The sequence below is a fragment of the Leuciscus leuciscus genome (genome assembly GCF_965113295.1).
Source record: "Leuciscus leuciscus genome assembly, chromosome: 8".
NCBI lineage: Eukaryota > Metazoa > Chordata > Actinopteri > Cypriniformes > Leuciscidae > Leuciscus > Leuciscus leuciscus.
Genome location: NC_138732.1, coordinates 39,473,428 through 39,495,868, shown reverse-complemented (window position 1 = coordinate 39,495,868; position 22,441 = coordinate 39,473,428). Strand labels below are relative to the sequence as shown.

The 22,441-nt window shown below is 38.4% G+C and overlaps 1 protein-coding gene across 3 annotated transcripts in view; it reads right to left on the bottom strand.

Annotated features, from left to right (window-relative positions):
* nlgn3a (neuroligin 3a) overlaps positions 1-22,441 on the bottom strand; it is a 235,510-nt gene that overhangs the window by 167,643 nt on the left and 45,426 nt on the right. For all 3 annotated transcript variants that reach the window (XM_082178302.1, XM_082178304.1, XM_082178303.1), the window contains exon 2: positions 1,697-2,359. In XM_082178302.1, coding sequence (XP_082034428.1) covers positions 1,697-2,165 — 469 coding nt within the window. In that variant the 5' untranslated portion in view covers positions 2,166-2,359. The remainder of the gene's footprint in view (positions 1-1,696; positions 2,360-22,441) is intronic.

The following is a 22,441-nucleotide window of genomic DNA, read 5'->3' as shown; positions in this document are numbered from 1 at the left end:
ATGAATGATCAAGGTACAATTGTATTGCTCAAATATCAATACATGCATTAAAAATTTCATGAAAGCTAGCTAATACATCCTTGTTAACAAATGGGACTTGCAAAGTGGTACCAAAGTGGAAATGTACGTATGTTTCTAGGTTATAGCTAAAGAAAAACACATTAGACCAGTAATATTTGAATGTTTAAATTATTTTCTGTAGAATTTGTTCTGTAGAACTTCTCATTTTAATATATTCGTATTTATATATCTATTTAATTTAGTACATTTCAGTTCAGCACTGTTTTACTTGGAGTGTTATGTTTGTTTTTTATCCAATATCCATAAAAAAAATAAAAATAATATCGGTTGAATAATCTGTTATCGGCATGTGCGGTCAAACCTAAATATCGGTATCTGTAAAATCCACTATCGGTCGATCTCTAGTTCCAGTGGGGTGAAAAACCTAGGACTAGTTCGGAAAAGTAGGTTTCGGACAAAATCCAAGATGGCAGAACATTTTTCTTGGCGGAAATGAAATTGGAGATATTTATTAATATAAGAGCACTTATGACTACTACAAATGGTCTAGGAATTAGGCGCACTTTTGCATTTTTGTTCCCTATTGGCTGATTGGGGTGATATCATGTCAGTCTCTCCCCAAATTGAGACCTACCATCTGGCCAAGTTTCAAGTCTCTAGGCCTTATGGTTTGGTCTGCACGATCAGGTTTGCGGTGGAAGAATAATACTACAAATCCTTACAATTACAATAGGGTTTCAGTGCTTTGCGCTTGAACCCCTTAATTATAATAGCTAATCAAGTTCATCTGTCATCTGGCGGCAACAGATAAACAAACAATACTTGGTAATCCTACTACGGTTAGCACCAATTGAGAAAAACTGTACTGTGACATAGGCATTAATTGACCAATGAGAATTTAAAATGGGCACAGTAGTGTTTTTCACTGCATGCCCACTTGATTTCAAACTGACACTGTCTTTCCATGCCCTTATAATGAACTTTCCGCATTCATATCAGTCAAAGTCACTTTAACATGTAGGCATCCTAAGAAGACAGCTCGCTAGGTTTTGGAACAGAGCTAGTGCTTTTGCTTTCAAATCTGTATGAGTTTGTAAGAAATGCTCTTTGTGCTGGGGTGACAACTTGATCACAAAATTTGTTTAAAGATCTTAAGTTCCTCAATAAAGGCTTTGAACATTAACAGAAGAAAGTGGGACAGTAAAGGGTCTTACATGGTTAGGACTGATGCCACAGGCCTCTTGTGTTCCAGAACATTTTAGCAACTCTACAAAAAGCCTCATTCTGGCATCAAGCAAGCTAATCTCGGATCGCTAATCCCCCAGAACAGTCAAGACAGTGAGGAGAGGGAGGTGCACCAAGATCATTACATCCAAACTTCATGTCAGATTAGAATCTGAGCTCTTACATTAAAAAGATTACTGCTTTCTACTAGCTTTCTTTCTTTCTTTTTGGTTTGCTCTCTTGAACAACACAAAAGAGGAACCCATAACAGTGGCATGGAAGGGAAGAGTTGATGGAAAGACTTCATGGCAGATCAAGTCAAGATGAAGAATGGAAATGGTGAACACAGACACAGCATGCGCCAGACGACAACTCATGCTTCAAACACAACACAGGAAGTGACAGAATGTAATAGCGAGATCTTTTCCTTCGTTATACCCGACACACTCACCATCCTCCGTTGGAACATAGATGTTTAGATACAAACAATCCTCGTTTTGATCTTGTATGTAAGTGGCAACTATATCCAAGTTAAAGGTGAACCAGATTGGCATCATGATCTCCGGAACGGCGTTGTGAATGTTTTGCGGGCACACCGGCGCGAAATGAGTGGCGTTCTTGATCCCCGACCAAGACGAGGGCGGTTCAGGGGGTAGGAAGCGTTTCTCCCCCACCGGCGGGGCGGCGTACGGCACTCCCAGGTACTGGTCCACCGGTCCCAGGATCTCGCTAGGCAACGGAACCCGCGCGCCCCGTAATTTCCCGTACTGCGTGTTCACAGTGGGGTAGTAGCCTTGTCCCCAGACAAGCGTCATACACCAACAAAAAATCCATATCCACAGAGAAACGTTGCGAGCCCTGCCACCGCAGCAGTCCTGCTGGTGCAAAAGGAGCCGGTTTTTGCGCACGGCTAACCACATGGTCCTTTAAAAAGGCAGCTGCTGCTAGATGCCGACGTACGCTGAGAACCTCCTCCAGCACGTGTCTCCTGCCTTCAGACCCTCAAACACAGCCCGATTACTCCTGTCATTGAAGAAAAAACGCATAGACGAGCACCGTTCCCCTCCGGGTGAATCCTCATTCACTGTCCAGTATTCTCGTCAGGTCCTCTCTCCTGCGGGGGGAAAAACAAGACAGGAAAACGTTAAATGGGACCATCTTTTATTTACTTGTTTTTTCTGTATGCGCATAGAACAGCACTCATAAATATGTCAATGTTCCCAATGCATCCAAAGGCCTGCACAACTACATGCAAATAAAAGTTTTGCCGCAGGTTGATTTAAACATGTCTCACAATGCCTACACTCTTCAGAAACAGGGTTGACAGTCATCTGATGGATCTGAACTAGCTATGTTCACATGGGATTGTGAACGGTGGGGCAAAAACATTGCTAAATATTAATAATAAAGTGCAAATAACTGTATAACCCTCCATAGTTAAGAAGGCAAAACAGCAAATGCTTCCCCATTCATGTCATGTCAAACCCTGTGTGCCCAATCAAACTCAAGGGTATTTTGGTTCATCAGTCACTTGGTTAAAATTAGCCTGTAGCCAAATTAGACAGATGCTAACACATGGAGAGAGGCTGCGTCTCAAAGCTGAAAAATGCTTCCTCTGCTAGAAGGATTCAGAGGTAGGAAAGCAACAAGCCAGGTCTGAATCCAATGATCTTGTCTACTGAGAAACCTTCCTCTGATCGGTTTTGAAGGCAGCATAGATGTATCCTTTGCTGTCTTTGATATCCCACAATCCTGTGCATTCAATTCAGTGACAGTTGAGCTAACAAACAACTTTTGATTTCATTTCTAGTGAGAAAGTTGATACAAAACTAAGTAGATTGTATATAAAAAAATATTTAAAAATAAAGTATTTCCTTACTCAACTCATCAGCTTTTATGGTGCTTGTAAAGACATGTCTCAACAGGTAAACATAGGCTAATTTCAGTGAAAAGGTCAAACATATTAGGAACACTAGCTGTGTTGCTATGTGTCATGAGAGTAAGTGAGTAGCAAACATCTCACTTATTATAAACCCATCCAATGCATCTGCATTTTTTGACATTGACGCGCCACCCAACATACCCAGTTAAAAAAGTCACCGCTTGAAACTGTGATATATTAATTACTAGCGAATGACCTTGTTATTGTTAAGCTTATGGTGTTCATAGTATTCATACATTTCAATGTTTGATTTTAAGGGCATTCTTGTTTCTTTTGTACAGTAAGCTATTTTGGTACCATGTTTGGTCGTCCAGTGTAAAATCCAGGTCCCGAAGCCAATCTAGTTGAGAACCACTCAATCAGTAAATAAAACATACTGTATGTATGCAGGTTTCCCATCAAGCTAAAATAGCAACTTCTCTTTCCATATTTGACAGAAATGTATTAAAAGATTTTTCAGGCACAGGTCCTCGTCCCCATCCCTGGAAAGCTGGTATTTGTAAGTGCCTCGCAGGCGCCTGTGCTAACACTGTAAATGCTAATGATGAGGAGGGTCGTCCCCAGTGGAGAGAAACTCTTCTCTGCTCAACTACTGATCAATTTTCAATTTTTAAAGCTTAAGACCCTGAGACCTCCATTCCTCGGAGGGCTTGGAATAATAACAAGTAGAAAATCCAGAGTTTAGTAGCGGATATTGCCTTCCAAAATGACTCTGTAAATGATTTATAATGTATCTAGTGGAGCAGTATCCACCAGACAGAGGCAATATGAATCATCCTGGAGGTGCACTTATCACTCCTCAACTCCTATCCAAACTTGGGCTGATTTGCACAAAGCCTGGCAGGAAGTTCTTCATCCTCCACCTCATCATCCGCACACACACACACACACTTGCTGCTGCCTGTGGACGGTACAGCTGATCTCCAGAGAGAAGAGAGGAAATATCCCACGTAATCTTGGCACACTTTGAACAAATTGTTTTTCTCAAAGTCATGACTTGTCCTATTCACTTACTACTCGAGTGAAAAGTGATTTTCAACAATTGATTTGACTCAACAATTGAATTCTTTTTTTCTTTTTTTTAAAACTTTACACACAGATCCAAGAATTGCACACACACAATGCAAAATACCTCACATATCTTGCAAAATGAAGCACTGCATTCAAAATATCACAAACACATCACAAAAGCAAACATGTGACTTACGTTGCAAACACCTTTGCCATAATATTATATTTTGGGATATATCATATACACAGTTATTCAAAACCCAAAGCTCTTCTTTCATGAGCTACTATGTACATTTCTGTAGAAGATTGAAAGTAATTGGCAGAGAGATGTTGAAAATTTCACGGTAAACACAAAAGCAAAATTGAAACCAAACTATTACTTTTTTTACTGTAAGCGTTAGATTATTGTGTGTTGTGGTTTGCAAAAAGTGTTTTATGAAGTTGGAAGTTAGAAATTGAGTCGAAGGCAGAGAATTAGAGTATGGTTTTGCAGATTTGGTGTGTGGTTCCGGTGTTTGAGTGTCAGGGTAAGTAAGGATTTTGTGTGTAAGCAGTTGAAAAACAACTATAAAACATCTTGTGTTGTCATCACACAATGATGACATTTGATCTCACTGATGTTAACCTGGTATGATGCGTCTATAAACAGAATAAAGGCAAATGTGTTGAATTGGTAGCATAAAAAGCGTAAAGCGTCAGACCTAGTGACCAGAATATCATAGAGACTTCCCAAAACACTCCAGCATTACGAATATGAAAACACCACTCACCTTTTTAAGGAAATGTAAGTCTAGTTCATGTATTGTTCAGCCAAGCTGCAATGATCATTCACTCCTGATCGACAACCAAACCTTTCTCTCCATATTAAAGTTCACACGTCTAAAACATAACCTTTTGGTGCTTGATGTGGTGAAGTCAGCTCCCGACACCTGAGGCCCTGTTCCACCTGGTATTTACATGCGTTATTGGTGATCCGAACACAAGTGGTCTGCCGAGACACATTTCCGTCTCCACCTAATATGAACATGCGTTTCAAAAGTGTCTCCTGAGACAGCTTGTGGTTGGATTTCATTGTGACCATCCTTTCTTATTTCTTCACACTCCACATCACTTTTGTGGGAGCGCCGAGTACATTCAGGGACACACATATTGGATATTGAATACACAGCATCATGGTTATGCTTATGTATTTTGTAAGAGATCTGATTGTTTCTGTAGCTATTGGGAGGTTCACACCTTACAGTCTTCATTCCATGGGTCACATGGTCTCTGAGCCTAACAGATTTAACTGTTTCCAGAAAGCAGATTTATCTTATGGTCACATAAACCCCAAACTCTTGCTTGATTAACCCACACTTTTCTTTCTTGTGATTATCAGTTCCAAATACGCGGCCCGGAATAAGTTCAGTCAATGTGCCATATTTCTTTCTTTCTTCTTTTGTTTAATTGTGATTTATATTCTCAGTGCATATTGCCACCAACTGTGCTGTTGTGCAACCATGTTTAATCATATCTTTAATCAGTTTTTTATTACTGCGGACAAAAAGTATATTGTTTGTTTGATGCTAAAAAAATATATATATAAAAACAGAGAGACTGAACTATTGATTGAATGAAATCTCTGCTTGCAAAAATAATATTGCTGTGTGTATATATATATATATATATATATATATATATATATATATATGTTTAGCCATTTTGTGCTCACATTTGTTGAAAAAAGTGAATGTATCAAATATGCATTTTCATTATAGATGAAAAAACAACAACTGTTGAATGCAGATTAACAATGTGTCAGATGAGAATAAAATAGACTAAAATAAAATAAGTTTGTTTTACGTTAAAATAGTAATTATCTAGTTCAGTCATGATTGATCCTTCACATGCAGTCCACAAGCAATCACATCATCACCGCATGACACAAGCTGATTGGCCTCTGCTGATCCTGCAGCCAATGAGATTGCTTGCTCAACATTTCAATAGTCTGGTTCAGTGTTTGCTGTAAAGTTATCCTGCAGCAGCTTTCAGAGTTCCTCTGAACTCCTCCACCTCCCCAGCTCCACCTGCCTAGATCTGAGTTCCTCTGAACCCCTCCACCTCCCCAGCTCCACCTGCCTAGATCTGAGTTCCCCTGAACTCCTCCACCTCCCCAGCTCCACCTTCCTAGATCTGAGTTCCCCTGAACCCCTCCACCTCCCCCAGCTCCACCTGCCTAAATCTGAGTTCCCCTGAACCCCTCCACCTCCCCCAGCTCCACCTGCCTAGATCTGAGTTCCCCTGAACCCCTCCACCTCCCCAGCTCCACCTTCCTAGATCTGAGTGCCCCTGAACCCCTCCACCTCCCCCAGCTCCACCTGCCTAGATCTGAGTTCCCCTGAACTCCTCCACCTCCCCAGCTCCACCTGCCTAGATCTGAGTTCCCCTGAACCCCTCCACCTCCCCAGCTCCACCTGTCTAGATCTGAGTTCCCCTGAACCCCTCCACCTCCCCAGCTCCACCTGCCTAGATCTGAGTTCCCCTGAACCCCTCCACCTCCCCAGCTCCACCTGTCTAGATCTGAGTTCCCCTGAACCCCTCCACCTCCCCCAGCTCCACCTGCCTAGATCTGAGTTCCTCTGAACCCCTCCACCTCCCCAGCTCCACCTGCCTAGATCTGAGTTCCCCTGAACCCCTCCACCTCCCCAGCTCCACCTGCCTAGATCTGAGTTCCTCTGAACCCCTCCACCTCCCCCAGCTCCACCTGCCTAGATCTGAGTTCCTCTGAACCCCTCCACCTCCCCAGCTCCACCTGCCTAGATCTGAGTTCCCCTGAACCCCTCCACCTCCCCAGCTCCACCTGCCTAGATCTGAGTTCCTCTGAACCCCTCCACCTCCCCAGCTCCACCTGCCTAGATCTGAGTTCCTCTGAACCCCTCCACCTCCCCAGCTCCACCTGCCTAGTAGGGATGGCTCGATACCACAATTTTGGTTTCGGTACGATACCAGAAACTAATACCTCGGTATCGATACTAAATCGATACCACAGGTGACAAATAACCAGCCTCAAAATTTAAGTGAATTGAAACAATTTTATTAAAAAACACTGCTTGAAACTCTGCTGTACCGAAATGTGCAAACAAAAAGTTATCAAAATGTTTTAAAAAAAATTAAAATAAATAAAACAGTCAGGGAACTTACAGTAGGTTACATTTTGATTTAAAAAAAAATATATATATATTTTTTTGTAATTCTATAATACTGTTAGGTCAGGTTAATGAATGTTGACAATGTAGCTTAAATGTAAAGTGTTACTCTAACATTCATATTATATCCATATTACTACTATTACTCTCTCTCGGCTGATTCCTCAGTCGGACGCCACAGCAGCAGTGATATGCCATTAATTTTACTATCACTAATACTAAAATTAATATCACTAATCTCTTTATTCATTCAAATTCAATGAATATATGACTGTTTGAAAGTGCAAAAATTATGAGGACTAAACTTCATTGGTTCTAGCGTGTCATGCAATCACATTTGAGCTTTCATGTTTACCGTGTCATAATTGATAAGCTCTTATGTATGTGCGCTGTGAATAAAAGTCTAAATTAAATCAGTTGAATGATGGACTCACCTGTCGATCTCTGAACTCTTTGAACAAGTCAGGATGATCAAATGACAAGTGGTTCTTAACGTTAGCCAGATTTGATGTGTTGCCTCCCGTGGCTAATTTAAAGCAGCGTTTGTAGAGTGGTGCATTGAGGTCTGTTGCTTCACCTTTCTCATTACTTTTGTAGGCAAAGTAATGCCATATTTCACTCCTATTGCTCTCTTTATTTATTAATTTCGGGCGTGTAGAATGAGCTTCATCTGTTTGATCCATCGTGTTCCTCTGTTGTCACCGTTTGCCGGTTTTGCGTGACCCGCGTCAGTTTGGGTAGCGCACTGCCGCCTAGCGGTGAACTTCGAAACAGCAGCGCATCAAATACCGAATTGAGCAAAATTATGATATTGTACCGTTTGAAATATAATATATACCGGTATTTTTGCAGTACCGGTATACCGCGCATCCCTACTGCCTAGATCTGAGTTCCCCTGAACCCCTCCACCTCCCCAGCTCCACCTGCCTAGATCTGAGTTCCTCTGAACCCCTCCACCTCCCCAGCTCCACCTGTCTAGATCTGAGTTCCACTGAACCCCTCCACCTCCCCAGCTCCACCTTCCTAGATCTGAGTTCCTCTGAACCCCTCCACCTCCCCAGCTCCACCTGTCTAGATCTGAGTTCCTCTGAACCCCTCCACCTCCCCAGCTCCACCTGTCTAGATCTGAGTTCCCCTGAACCCCTCCACCTCCCCAGCTCCACCTGTCTAGATCTGCTACAGGACTGATGTATGTCTGTTATTGTGTATTATTGATATGTATGCATATCTTACATGCTCACAGCAGCGTGTCTGAGTATCTGTTAGCAGTAGCAGGTCCATACTTGCTCTGCAGCGACATCTAGTCTGCCAAGACCAAACACATTAGCATTGCTATATTTAATAACTTGCTAAAACTATTTTAAGAGTTTAATTGTGCAATCATGTCATGCCCACTGGAGCCTCATCATTAAGAAACACATGTGTTGAATTATTCTGAAGTGAACTAACCCTGGAGTTGAGGTTATCCGCTTGTTTATCTGTAAACTTAACCAGAGATGTCACATAACCTGCTTTATGGAATACCCCCCAGGTATTATAGACCTCGAGGACAATTAGTGAGCTAGCCAAAAATGTAATTTCTTTAAAATGCAGGTTAGCATGATTTGTATTGTATTGTATTTCAAGTCACTTTTTCTTCAGTGAGAAAACAACTTCTGGTATGACGTAATACAGGTTATTGGAGAGTAACGGATTATATTCATTGGTTATTTTCATTGAGTTTCTGTTGGAGATTTTATTAGTATTCTTCTGCATTAAACTTTATCGCACACCTCACTTTGGAGACTTGTGAATCTCTGTCCCTGAAGTGTGAATTATGACCGCTATAGGAGTGTGCATTGGGACTCATTGTCAGCAGCCAGCGCACACAACGCTGCATAATACATGGCCACCATCTTAACACCTTCTGAAACAAAACACGGAAAATGCAGAGCTATAAAGACGTCATCAAATATTATCCTAGGACTACAGACAAATATCATTGTGAACCCTTTGAATTTGAATCCATTTGATTTTTTTTTTCAAATTCAGTTTTTTACCATTTACATTTTTCTGGATTCCATTTTAATGGAACATTTTAACAGTTAAAATAATTTTTTTGTAATCAAAAAGGTCCGTGTAACGCTTTGCAGTTCTTTGTTCAATTTGCACCATCAAAATTAACCAAATTAAAAATTGGCTTCAAACTTTCATTTTCCATTTCTTTGGAATAATTCACAAACAGATAATTGTTTCTCAGTTTAATTTTCAATTCTACAAGCTGGGTTATTGCGTCCGAGTCTGATTTTTGAACAAACATAAAAAAAATTACTCATTGCTGTGATTTTCCATTTCTCTGTGTTTTGCTCGCGGTTGGACCGTACCAGTTCCACTCGGGGGTGGAGCGGGGGGTGGGGGGGGGGTGTGTGGATGCATAGGCATTAGAGCGCTGTAGCATGTGTAGGCTATGGCATGTCTGAGTCTGTCCATGATTTATCCATAGGGATTTATCGCAGTGGTGTACAGTCAGTGTACAGTCTATGTGATAGCCACTAGAAAAGGCCAAGGATTTCCGTATACCCACTTAAAAAAGCGTGAGGATACGTAACAACTTCGTTTTGTGTCAGAACTTTCACACTTTCATTCATTAATTCACCCCGTCTGTGTTTGCGAAGCGACACGGATCGAATCGCGGAATCCAGTCACAAATGGAGCTTGCTAAGCAGAACGTCACGGAATTTGGCTATTTTTGAAGGGTTTTGAATGAATAAATCAAAAGTAGGGCTATACAATGAATCAAATCTCGATATGGACTAGTGGATATGAATATTAAAGTTCCAACCGGTGGTCGGTCCAACCGTCTAGCTACAAAAAACTAGACACCACTGATTTATCGACATGTCAGACACGCCAGCTTTCAGACACCACATTCTTCTCTTCTTTAGCTATAGTTCTTTTGAGGCAGTTTCTTTCTGTCGTGTAATTTTAATAACGACTGTCAAGAGCATATTATTGTAACACTTGAGTGGTTGTTAATGCGCAAGAGCGAATCTCTTTTTTTCCCGCACAAGAACGAGCAGAGAGAAAGCCCCGGCCGCGCGCGCACTCACCATCTTCAAACGCTACAGCGCTCTGCCTATGGTTAATGCATCCCCACCCCCCAGTGGAACTGGTACGGTCCAACCGCGAGCAAAACACAGAGAAATGGAAAATCACAGCAATGAGTCATTTTTTTTTTATGTTTGTTCAAAAATTTGACTCGGACGCAACAACCCAGGTTGTAGAATTGAAAATTAAACTGAGAAGCAATTTTCCGTTTGTGAATTATTCCAAAGAAATGGAAAATTAAAGTTTTTCATTTGGTTAATTTTGATGGTGCAAATTGAACAAAGAACTGCAAAGCGTTACACGGACCAAAAAGCATGTCTAATCAATTCATCATTAATCATGAAACTTATACAATTTAACAACAATTTATAAAAAGTTTGACTTTTTTTGGGACCTATGAGATTGATTGATTGATTGATTGATTGATTGATTGATTGATTGAATCAAATTCTCTGTCATTTCCCCAAAATGTTAATTTTGTTAATTGAATTGAATTTTCCTGGATTCCATTTTAATGATAAAGTTAAATTGTATTAATCAAAAAGCAAGTCTAATCAATTTAATTCTTAAAACTTTTTATTTATTTATTTTTTACAATAATAGGGCCTTAACTTTTATTAAATTTTTTTGGGAGAAATTCTGTGTTGTCTCAGAATTTTTTTATTTAAAACAAATGTATTATTAACGGTGGTAATCAAAAGAAGGCATAAAGAATTAACAATATAATTGTAATCAAAATAAATGTAATCAAATATAATTAAACAAGTGCTGCACTGCAGAGGTTTAATGTTAAAACATATAAGAAACATTATATGATTATTTCTTTAAAAATAAAAATAAGTCTTATTATTATTACTTTGAGAAGTACATGAAGACTTCATATTTACATGTTTATTTATTTATTTTTGCACTTTTAATATTCACAGACACTATATGGTGATTTGTGTACAGCCCTACTTGTGATTAAATTCCATTTTTATGGCTGGTTTCCACGATTTCATCCTCGTTTTCCGGCTCTACTGGAAAATGGTGCAGAAAGACCCACAACAAGACAACACTCGCAGCCCATAATAACCCACCTGAAGGGTTGCACAGGACAGAGCTTTAGGGAACAGAACCTTGTTCCTGGTTCAAATGTGCATGTCCTGAGGCTCAAAAACAATCAACTCAACATATGAAGGTGCAGAAGATAACAGGCGACCCTGCGTTGTGTGATAACACCAACGGACAATGAGGACGGTGTAATAAAGCGCCTGAATATGTGAAATAAATGTGCAAGGAATAACAGACACAACATCCCAGTGTTTACATGGTGTGTTTACACTGACAAAGCAGCAAAGCGATCAGAAGTCATAGGTTTCTAGCGAGAGCTGGTGATTCGAGGAGACGTGAGTGACAGCTACCGTCAAGTTGAGCAGTGTCACTTGCACAAGAGCAGTGACATGATGCTATGACTTTGAACGTCTTCATCCTGGCAACTGTGCCCCGATTCACACTTCCACAACCACTGTCATTCACACCACAGGGAGCTTTGCGGTGACACGAAAGTCCTGTTAGATGAGGTTAACAGCCGGGAATCTCTGGAATCTCACAACTAATGAAACACTCGCACGGGAGGAAAAAGATGTTCGTCAAATGGAAATCAGTGGTGTTAGTCATCAAATATAGTCAACCTCTTATGTGAACATATTGCTAATGCTAGCAATTCCACATCTGTGCTGCATTAAAGCGGCGCGACGCAGTTTTGGCAATTTCTTAGCGGTTTTCTCACTTTTTGCACACAGGTTTCTCTATAGAGCTCCCCTACAGCTTCGGAATAGATATTTGACAACACTGTGTTTGACAACCTGATATCACGCGATATTTCCTGACGCTGAGGCCGGCAGAGGGAAGCGAGAAGACCACCATTCAACCCGAAAAAAGTCATATAACCTTTCCCATGACTCCGAAGCTGTTCAGTTAAGGTAAATTAAGCAAAAAAAAAAAAAAAAAAAAAAAACCCGCATAGTTCCCCTTTAACTGAATTACGAGAAAGTGATTCAGCGCGCAGGTTAAAGTCTGTAATTCTACTCAGTATGCTTTTGCAAAGTTGAGTTTCTCCAAAAATGTGGACTATTGTATTACAGTGGCCTACAATGGCTGTTCTTCAAAATACACAGTCACACCATGCAGACTGGTCTCCGGTTCTCGATCCTATAGAGCACAGTTTTTCACAACTTTACCACATAACTCCAAATATGATGATCCTCTTGTGACAGGCACTTTTAAAAAATATAAGCTAAATATGTATATTATATTATATTTTTGTACACATAAAGTTATAGTAAAGAAGATTTATATTATTAGAAAAAAAAAAATATATATATATATTTTTAATAAATGCAGTTCTTTTTAACCTTTTATTCATCAAATATATTAGGCAGCAGAACTGTTTCCAACACTCATAATAAATCAGAATATTAGAATGATTTCTAAAGGATCATGTGATAGACTGGAGTAATGATCCTGAAAATTCAGCTTTGCATCACAGAAATAAATGATCATTTAAAGTATAATAAATTAAAAACCAATTATTTAAAATTGTAATAAATATATCACAACATTACTTTTTTTTTTTTTTTTCTGTATTTTTGATCAAATAAATGCAGCCTTGATGAGCAGAAGAAACTTCTTTCAAAAACATTAAAAATAGTAATGTGTCCAAACTTTTGGCCTGTACTGTATGTATGTATATATATAAAGGTTCATAATAATTTACAACCATCAAACTGTAAATTATATATTTTTTTAATTAAACCTTTTTTATAAAATGATAATAATTATTACTACTAGTGTAACAATTTTTTCAAAGATCCCTCGTACTCAAATGCAGTCCTCTGCTCTCAGCTCTAAACAAATAGTTCAGCCATAAAGGAAAAATCTGTCATCTGTTTGTTATTATTCTGTCTTCAGTGGATCATAATCCTGCTGTTCATTTACATGCAGTGAAAGTAAAAGGCAAATGTCAAACTCAAAAAATGACAAATCTGCACCATAAAACTACAATAACAGTGATCCATGATTTGTGTACAACCCCTCTGACGCCTAGGGTATCTTTGTGTGAGGAAGAGTTATTTCTTACAGATAATCTTCCTTTCCCCACGGTTCTCAAATAGCATTTGTACTTATGATTTGAAATATAGCTCTTGAGTTGTATGCATTATTTTTTTGTCAAATGTGCTTTTTTTTGTGTGCCATTTTTGGAGTTCATGTCAATGTCAATCATGCCATCTTCTTGAACTTTCTGATACCATATACTTTACTGTTCCACAGATATGAAAATGACATGAGGGTGAGAACATGATGACAGGATTTCAATTTACAGGTGATGTATTCCTTTAAACACCTGCTGTTTTTTCGCCATGGGAAAAATATAGAAATACAGAAAAACAGAAAATATTGATCGTCTCATGTGGTTGGGCTTGCTCCAGGTGATAAAGCCAACATGCAGACACACACTGCAGTTTCTACAAGAGGATTTTCAGAGACAGTTTCTGCAGCCTGCAGTATATACTCAGCTACCCATCATCTATCACGTCTATAATGTGAAATAACAAATAAATATACTATTGCAGACTGATGTTGGATAAAGAGAGCGATCTGGTTTTGTCATGTCACATCACTCATTCTCTTAATGTGGAGCTAGACAGGCATCACCCTCTGCCTTTAGGTTGAGTCCTGATGTTCAGATGCTGCTGGGTGAGATAAGAACGTGACGGCACGATCAGCTCTGAAGACACACAGCTGTGGTTTGCTCGTTGGGTACCAGAAGCACAACAGCTGGACAGTTTATTTACAGTAGAAACCCTTGATTGAAAAGACACATGTTCAAAATGCTGTGATTGCTTTTATTTCTGGAAACAGGTCAAGTGAGGGAAGTCTAGCATGAAGATTATAATATTATATATCTCTATGAAATACTTCAAATGAGGCATCCAACCATCCATCCATCCATCCATCCATCCATCCATCCAACCATCCATCCAACCAACCATCCATCCATCCATCCATCCAACCATCCATCCATCCAGCCATCCATCCAACCATCCATCCATCCATCCAACCATCCAACCATCCATCCATCCATGCATCCATCCATTCATGCATCCATATTATATTAATTATATTATATTATATTATATTATTGTATTTTTTCATTAAATTAAACCTTTTTACATGCATACATACCACATATATAGTTGGCCTCAAACGAGCTGAAAGTGAAACCCCTCAGGACTACATTTACATTTCTTAAGTAATTATAGTGTTTGTAAATTTTTTGATTAACATTGCTTTAAGCACTACAGAAAAGCATATTAATCATGAATAATGACAGTTTAGCGTGCAAAGCAAATTTGAGTAAATTCAGGGAAAAAAAGAAGAAACAAATAAGAATTATAACACAGTTTTAAAAAAAACTGATCTTCAAATATCTAAAAACCTGTGTGCAAAAGCTTAATGCATAACGCGCGTCTATATTTCATCAAAGAGACCGCGATATAAATGATGTAAATGTAAAAAGCCAGTCTTCATCCAGAAGCACAGTGACTTGGGAAGCAGCCTTTAATGCAGATCTGTGTCAGAGGAAAAAGAAGAGCATAGTGGACCGGAGTATGCTGTTCTTCTTCCTTTGACACAGAGCAGTGAATGACACAGAAATGCACTTTAAGATTGGTGAGAAAGAACGAGGTCTAGGGTTGAGCACAGGCTGACTTCACTTCCATGCACACACAATGGTTTCAGACATTAATAACATGGTAATTCACCATACGGCGTGCTACTGAATGCTTTCCATAGTCATGTACCATAGCATTTACACGATATATCGGCCACCATATCGGTTTCAGCCGATATATGAAAATTTGGACAATATATTAAAGCCGATAAATAATGTATAATTTCCTTCAGCTGATACACTTCAGATGCGCACTGTACATCATGATGGTTTTGAATTGCTTGAAATATGATTGAAATCACGTTAAAAAAGGAAAATAGAGTTCAGTGCAACATGTGCAGTGCAAGTCTGTCATATAAACTACATACAATTATAATGAGAACATCATACTTGTGTGCTTGGGACATGGCTTTTAATGGTGAGACACTTGTTTTTATAATCAGTTTCTCAAAAATCATATAACAATTTTGATTTCGATTTATCGGCCAATATATCGGTTATCGGCTTTCTAGTACAAATAATTATCGGTTATCGGTATCAGCCAAAATGTTCATATCGGTGCATCCCTAATTTACACGCAACTCTAGGGTACTTCAGAAAATACCATGGTACTAAAAATGTTGTGTGCAAGTTTGTACTGCAGTTTAACAAGTATTGAACTATTTTAATAAACCCAGTTTCATTGCTTGTATTCCTCTTCTCACACACACTACATTAAGCCCATCCATTTCATCAGTGGCCTCCCCTTTTTAGAGAGTCTGAAACCAGGGCTGGTGTGTTGCATAAACTGCACACAGATCCGAGAATCCTGACAGGAACACAGAACCCTTTAAACGTATACCCTTGACGTATAAGAGCTGAAATTCTTCAATACTACAAAGGCTGATTGTCTTATTGTCTGTGAAATGGTGAAAATTGAACGGTTGTTTGGAACCAACACCCATTTTGATTTAACAAACATGCCACAGCGTGTACTTTTCCAGGATTATGCATTCATGCGCATTTACCTCCTCATTCCATGAATACATGCTCAGTCTGTCATGTAATTGAATGCATGCAATTGTGGAAGCTGCGTGCTTCATGGTAAACATGCTGGAAATTATAAACTCTGGCAGAAGAAGAATGAATGCTGGATGTGTTGATCAAAGCAAAACAAAACATCTTTTGAGAATTAAGTTCCTTGCACACTGACTCCGACATTTTCACACGTTAAAAAAAATATACGACCTCATGTTTTGTCAATCATGTTTACACACTGCCTCCGAAACTTTCGTCCGGCATACCTTTTTTGCTTCGGGTTCAATTTTCTGTGTTTTTCGCGTTCGTAGCAAACATTTTGAGAGGTGTTTTGACATTTCAGAGCCGCCGTACAAGCGAACGGCAAAATCCAGAACTGTTCAGGATCAACTGGTTCACGGAAATCGGTGTTCTTGTTTTTAATATGTGGCTCCAGTATCGCTAGGAAAGCATCAAACTGAGCCACTGACATCCTGAAGTAAACTTTGAATCGCTCGGGATAATCCCGCAGAGGTGGAACTCTCCCAACTCTCTACGCAATCTCAACCCAATATTTCCTCTTTCTTTTTCTCTTTTTAAGAAGAGAGAGGACAACAAACTCATCCTCACTGCTTGAAGACTCCATTTTGTATTGTTTTGCAATTTTTCCCGCGACGGATTAATTAAAACGCATCGGACTCCGTGTGCAAGGTTTCTGTGCGCAATTAATTTTTATGGATGACGAATATGAAAAAAACGTAAAAGAAAATGTCTGACTCAGTGTGGACCTTAACATTTAGAAATGTTTCCAAAAATACTTTAAGGATTCTGTTTGTTAATTGCAATTCAAATGCAATATTACCACTAAACCAGTGAATGCGCTATTATCACAGAACTTATCTTTGTATTATGATGTGTGTGTGCATAACTTTAACATTGCCAGAGCCTATCCCAAAGTCTCTATGATATTCCAATGAAAAAATAGTAGTAGTAATAGCACACCTCTCTTTAAAAAGCTGCTGAATTTTGAGCTGTCAACACATCTGCCTTTGCAAGAACCCCTAATAATTACAACGAATTTTCACATTTTTGGCTGTGGCAGTGGAGCTTCCTTTAATTTGATCTCGTTCTTCACAGCTCACATGCGTGGTTTCTGCTGATCCTACACTTTAAGCAGGTGTGAAGAGGTGTACTCGCTTCTTATTGTGTCTTATCACCACTGCCATAAGCCTCCATCGCTGCAGTCTGAGAGGGAATCTACTTCCTGTGAAGTGTAGGCGCTCCATCATCCGAACAGAAGAATACACACACACACACACACACACACACACACACACACAGTTCTGGAATAAATTCCACACACAGACCTTTCCAGCACCGCAGGCTTCTCACATCTTCCACAAACATATTCTCTCTGCTTCCTCCCGTTATACTTGCACGACAAAAATAACTGTTTTCCTGCGGTATGTTGGTCTTTATTTCAAACACAGGATTGGAAGGGCTAACGTTCGTTAAATAAAGCTGACCCTGTGAGCTCATCATCTTAATGATCCACAGAGGACCTAATATCAAAAGACAGTCCCTCAGCAGGATATTTAAAGTAGCTAATCGCTCAACATTTCTCCAGGGACTCTTTCAGAAACCGCAGGGGCCATTCTGTCAGCCCGCCATAATCCTTCACTATGCAAATACAATCAAGCGTTCAGTACGGCAATACTCCTGCCGCACCGAAAGCAAATCTGCCCTGAGCACTGGAAGGGTTTCGGACGATTGAGACGGTTTAGAGGTATTAAATAGAGTGGGATTTTTGGGTGAAATTTCTTCTTAGTGCGCCCTAACCTTCCAACATAATTCTTGGCACAAATAGTCATGGTCTTTAGAGAACTATTTCTATTTGAAAGATAGAACAGTTAGATAAACTGTTATCTAACATACAATCATGGAGTAAAAAGCAGCTAGTCCTACATAAGATGTGTTTAAAGTGGTGATTTTGGCTTATCCCACCACACTGGTAAACAATAGTGGCATATCTTTTTTAAGTTTAAAGTCCTCCTGTGGCGAAAATCAAGCTTTTAATGTTGTTTATGTGTCTATGTGGTGTTTTTAATATGCTTTAAGACAAACCATGTGTAACTTCATAAGTCGACAGCATTGATGAGTATTTTCTCCTTAAAACTGCAGTGAAACAAAGACAGTCTCAAACACACGCTTTGAAATCGCTGGTGTTTCTGACGTCACAAACTACCTTGTAACCAATCAGATCAACGTGTGATCGTCAACGAGTGGATCTCTGAGCTGAGTGAGTGAGTGGAGGTGGGGCTCATTTGCATATTCATAGAACCGCGTATACTAAATGAGGCAAGGGTGTCGAGTTACATTCAAGATATTTTAAGGCATGAATACAAAAATTTCAAGGACATTTTTTAAATTCGTCATTTTGGTGATCAAAGATGAGTTTTAATGCATACAATTATTGACTACAGGAGGACTTTAAAAAGGACCCACTTCATATCAAGTGTCTTTAACTACTCTATGTTAACAATTAATCATTTGATAAAATGCAAACATGTTTGCATACATGTACATGTTTTTACATTGTAAATATATATTAAAATATCTGCATATAATTACAGCTGTAATGAATGTATGTAATTACACTGTAATTACACCTTAACCCACCCTTAAACACACCACCAAACATGCCTTACCCGTATCCACCAGTAGCAGCTCAAGTGTTTTACAATACAACATCAACACAATAAGTGCACTGAACCCAACAATGACTTATTTGATCAAAACAGAACATTTTGTAAAAATTGTGAAAAAATATTAAATTTTCCAATTTTTTTCCTTCAAATTGTATAATTGAATGCATTTGCTAAGTTCAACCATTTAACCAGGGTTTCAAAGTTATTACATTTCTATGTTTATTCAATGTGTTTTACTAAAGATATTAAAATGGCACAAATCAGGGTTTTAAACTGCATTTAGAAATGCCCCATTTTTTGTTAACAGGCTAGCCAAGAAAACCTCATATGAAATAAAACTAGGTCATATAATATTTAGTTGAAGGTTATACAACTCCTTCCACCAATAAAAAGTCTTACTTGAAAGCATGTTGTGGACATTAAGTTACAGTACTTATTCATCAACAAGCAGACCTGAACATAGAGAAAGCAAAAACCTATTTATTTGCCTCCTATTTACACCCACATCTACAGCCACGCACTTAACTAATGGAGCAACTGTCTTTATAGTGCTATGATGTAAACATCTGGTGTCTGACTATGATGTTCCACACCTTCTAGGATACACAAAAAAAAAAAAAAAAAAAAAAAATCACTGTTCAAACACAAACAGGCAGAAAAGTGAACATTCATTAAACAGCAGAGTGTATCTCTCACTTGCAATTAAGCAATCTTAAAATAATATTGAAGGACTATAGACATAAAAACAAGACCAAAACACACACTGAAGGCTTCACACACAAACAGAGCTGCAACACCTCCCGGCACAAACACTTCTAATTTAAGGGCGTCCTCATTATATACATTTGTCAAGAATTTAACGGATATTTCCGTAGAGAAAATGCGAAACTATTTTATATAATTTCTTAGTTCAACTGTTCGCTAAAGAAACTGAAGTGTAATGTTTGGTCTTCAACCCGCTTTGTATTGTTACGATGTTGGTAGTGTTTTTAAATGAACAAACGGACACAAAACGCTCCAGGGAAGTTTCTTTCTTCTGCTGAACACAAAGGAAGATATTTTGAAGCATGTTTGTTACCAAGCAGATCTCGGGCCTCATTGACTTCCATAGTAGGAAAAAAAAGAAAATACTATGGAAGTCAAACATCAACTGTCTGGTTACAAACATTCTTCAAAATATTCTTCAGAAGAAAGAAACTCATGCTGGTTTTGAACAACATGAGGGTGAGTAAATGATGACAGCCGTTTATTTTTTATTTTTGGGTGAACTATTCCTTTAAGCATGCAATGCTTTTTTTTACAAACCTACAAATCTATGCGATGAAGTCTATACTTACACCGCCGGCTGACTTTTTGAGCCCATTGTATATTAAATTGTTTGTTTGCTCTGTGTGTATTTCCATCACAGTATGGAGGCTCTGATTGGACTGGCACTATTATTATTCTGACACATGAGCCTTGTTTTCACCGCCGGCAAGAATCAGTGTTAATTCAGAAGCTGTTATTAGAGTCTATCTGTTTAAATTTGCATAGCGCAAAGTGGCTTGTCAAAAACACGAACTGGATTTCGACGGGTACACGTTGAATTAACTGCTGAAAAAAAAACCATGGTAAAAAAAAAAAAACATGACCCAGATGTTAACTGTAAAACTAGAGCTTTATAATTAGCAAGATGTGGCTTGACATTTGCAGCCGAACTGCCATGACAACATTAACATGCTGAGAGAGAGAAATACGTAACGCTGAGGCTGAAGCACGCTGGTAATTCGGTTTGCTTACCGATGCCAGAGAGAGGATATACTGACAGTTCAACAGAGCTAATTCAGCAGTGGAATATTATTTATTCAGTGTTTATGTTGGCAGAGCTTGGATGAGATGGTGCATTTATGGCGGCATGCTATATAAAAAGATCTAACCGTACAACCGCTACGGTATAATGAGCAAAATGACTTGTGTCAAGAGTTAAAACACAATGAAACAAATTATAGTCATTAAAGGAACATTGTTCAACGTGAAATGGAAAGGCTTGAGAGACGAGATACTGCCATGACAACAAACGCAGATCGGGGGCGGGGGACGTTATAATGAGTTGATGTAAATGTAATTAACGTTATGGCCAACGAGCTAACAACAGACTTGAGCACACCAAAGCACAGGGGTGATCTATTATGTCATTTTTAATGCTGAGACAGATAATTACAGCAGCATATGTAAGGCCTTTGACTGGGTAGAAGACCTCACACCAGACGAAAGTTTAGACACACTTGACTGAACTTATGGTTATGACCTTCTTCTTCTGCTGCTTTTATGCTTGACATAAGTTTGGCAGAGACAAATGGGTCAATGACAGACAAGAAAAAAATAGTCCCATATATTAGGGTGGGCGATATATATATATGCCATTAGGGGTGGAAATCTTTTGGTACACAATTGATTCTTGAGGTCACAATTCGATTAAAAACTGATTCTCGATTGGATATGTGCATAGATTTGATTGTAGTTTCCTGTGTTGTGTTACTTTTCTTATTAGTCTGTGCTAGACAGTTTAATAGGTCTAGAAAAAAAAAATCCTACTGAATTAAATGTGAAGCTTGAAATTTATTTCATTATTATCAACCCAATATTATAAAACAAATGCCCTTTAAGCTGACTACAATCATTACACACAATCTTCTGTAATAAAGCAAGGCAGGCAATTTTATTTTTGATATTAAATATAGGAACAAAGAAGCAAATTACAAACAATACAAAAAAATATACAAATTAAATAAACTATGTTTTTCAGCACCGCTAATAACACAGAAACTCAAAGGTCTTCGCGACAACCTGTCAAAATAAGAGTTTGGTTTAACTTGAGGAAATTAGAACAGAATTATATTACTATTGCACAGTAGATTGTACTTCAAGTTATAATAATAATAATAATAATAAATACAGTTTATTAAAACACACAGAAACTTCAGGGTCTGCATTACAACAAGCTAAAATAAAACTTGAATAAATTATGAAAGAATTGATTACTATTGCACAGCATAATGTACTATTTAAAGTAATAATAAAAAAAATCAAACCATTATTTTTTAGGAATATCATACATGTTTTAATTTAAACAGTAAACTTGCCAAAAAATAAAAGGAATGATTACATTTTCATTTGATTACACTTTAAAAGATCAACTAAATTGTTTTGATTTCCAATTTTATTTATTTTTTAAGTAAATTTGCGTACTACAATGTTTTTATATTCTATGTACTCCTGACAGTAAACTAAGCCACTATAAGTCTATATAAAGATCCAGTCATAAAAAGAAAAAAATACTGTTATATACTGTGAAACAAGCAGAATCTTACAAAATACTGTGATAGAGATTTTTGGTGATACTTCCCAGCACTACAGGGAACAAACAAATGAAACTAAACGAGACACGGGTGAAAGTATTGTGTACCTGTGGAAACTAAATCAGAAGTGAACCGAAACTGAACAGACCTGGGAAACTGGAACTAAAGCAAATGGAACAGAATGTCAAAATAAAAGACAACATTACAGAACATAA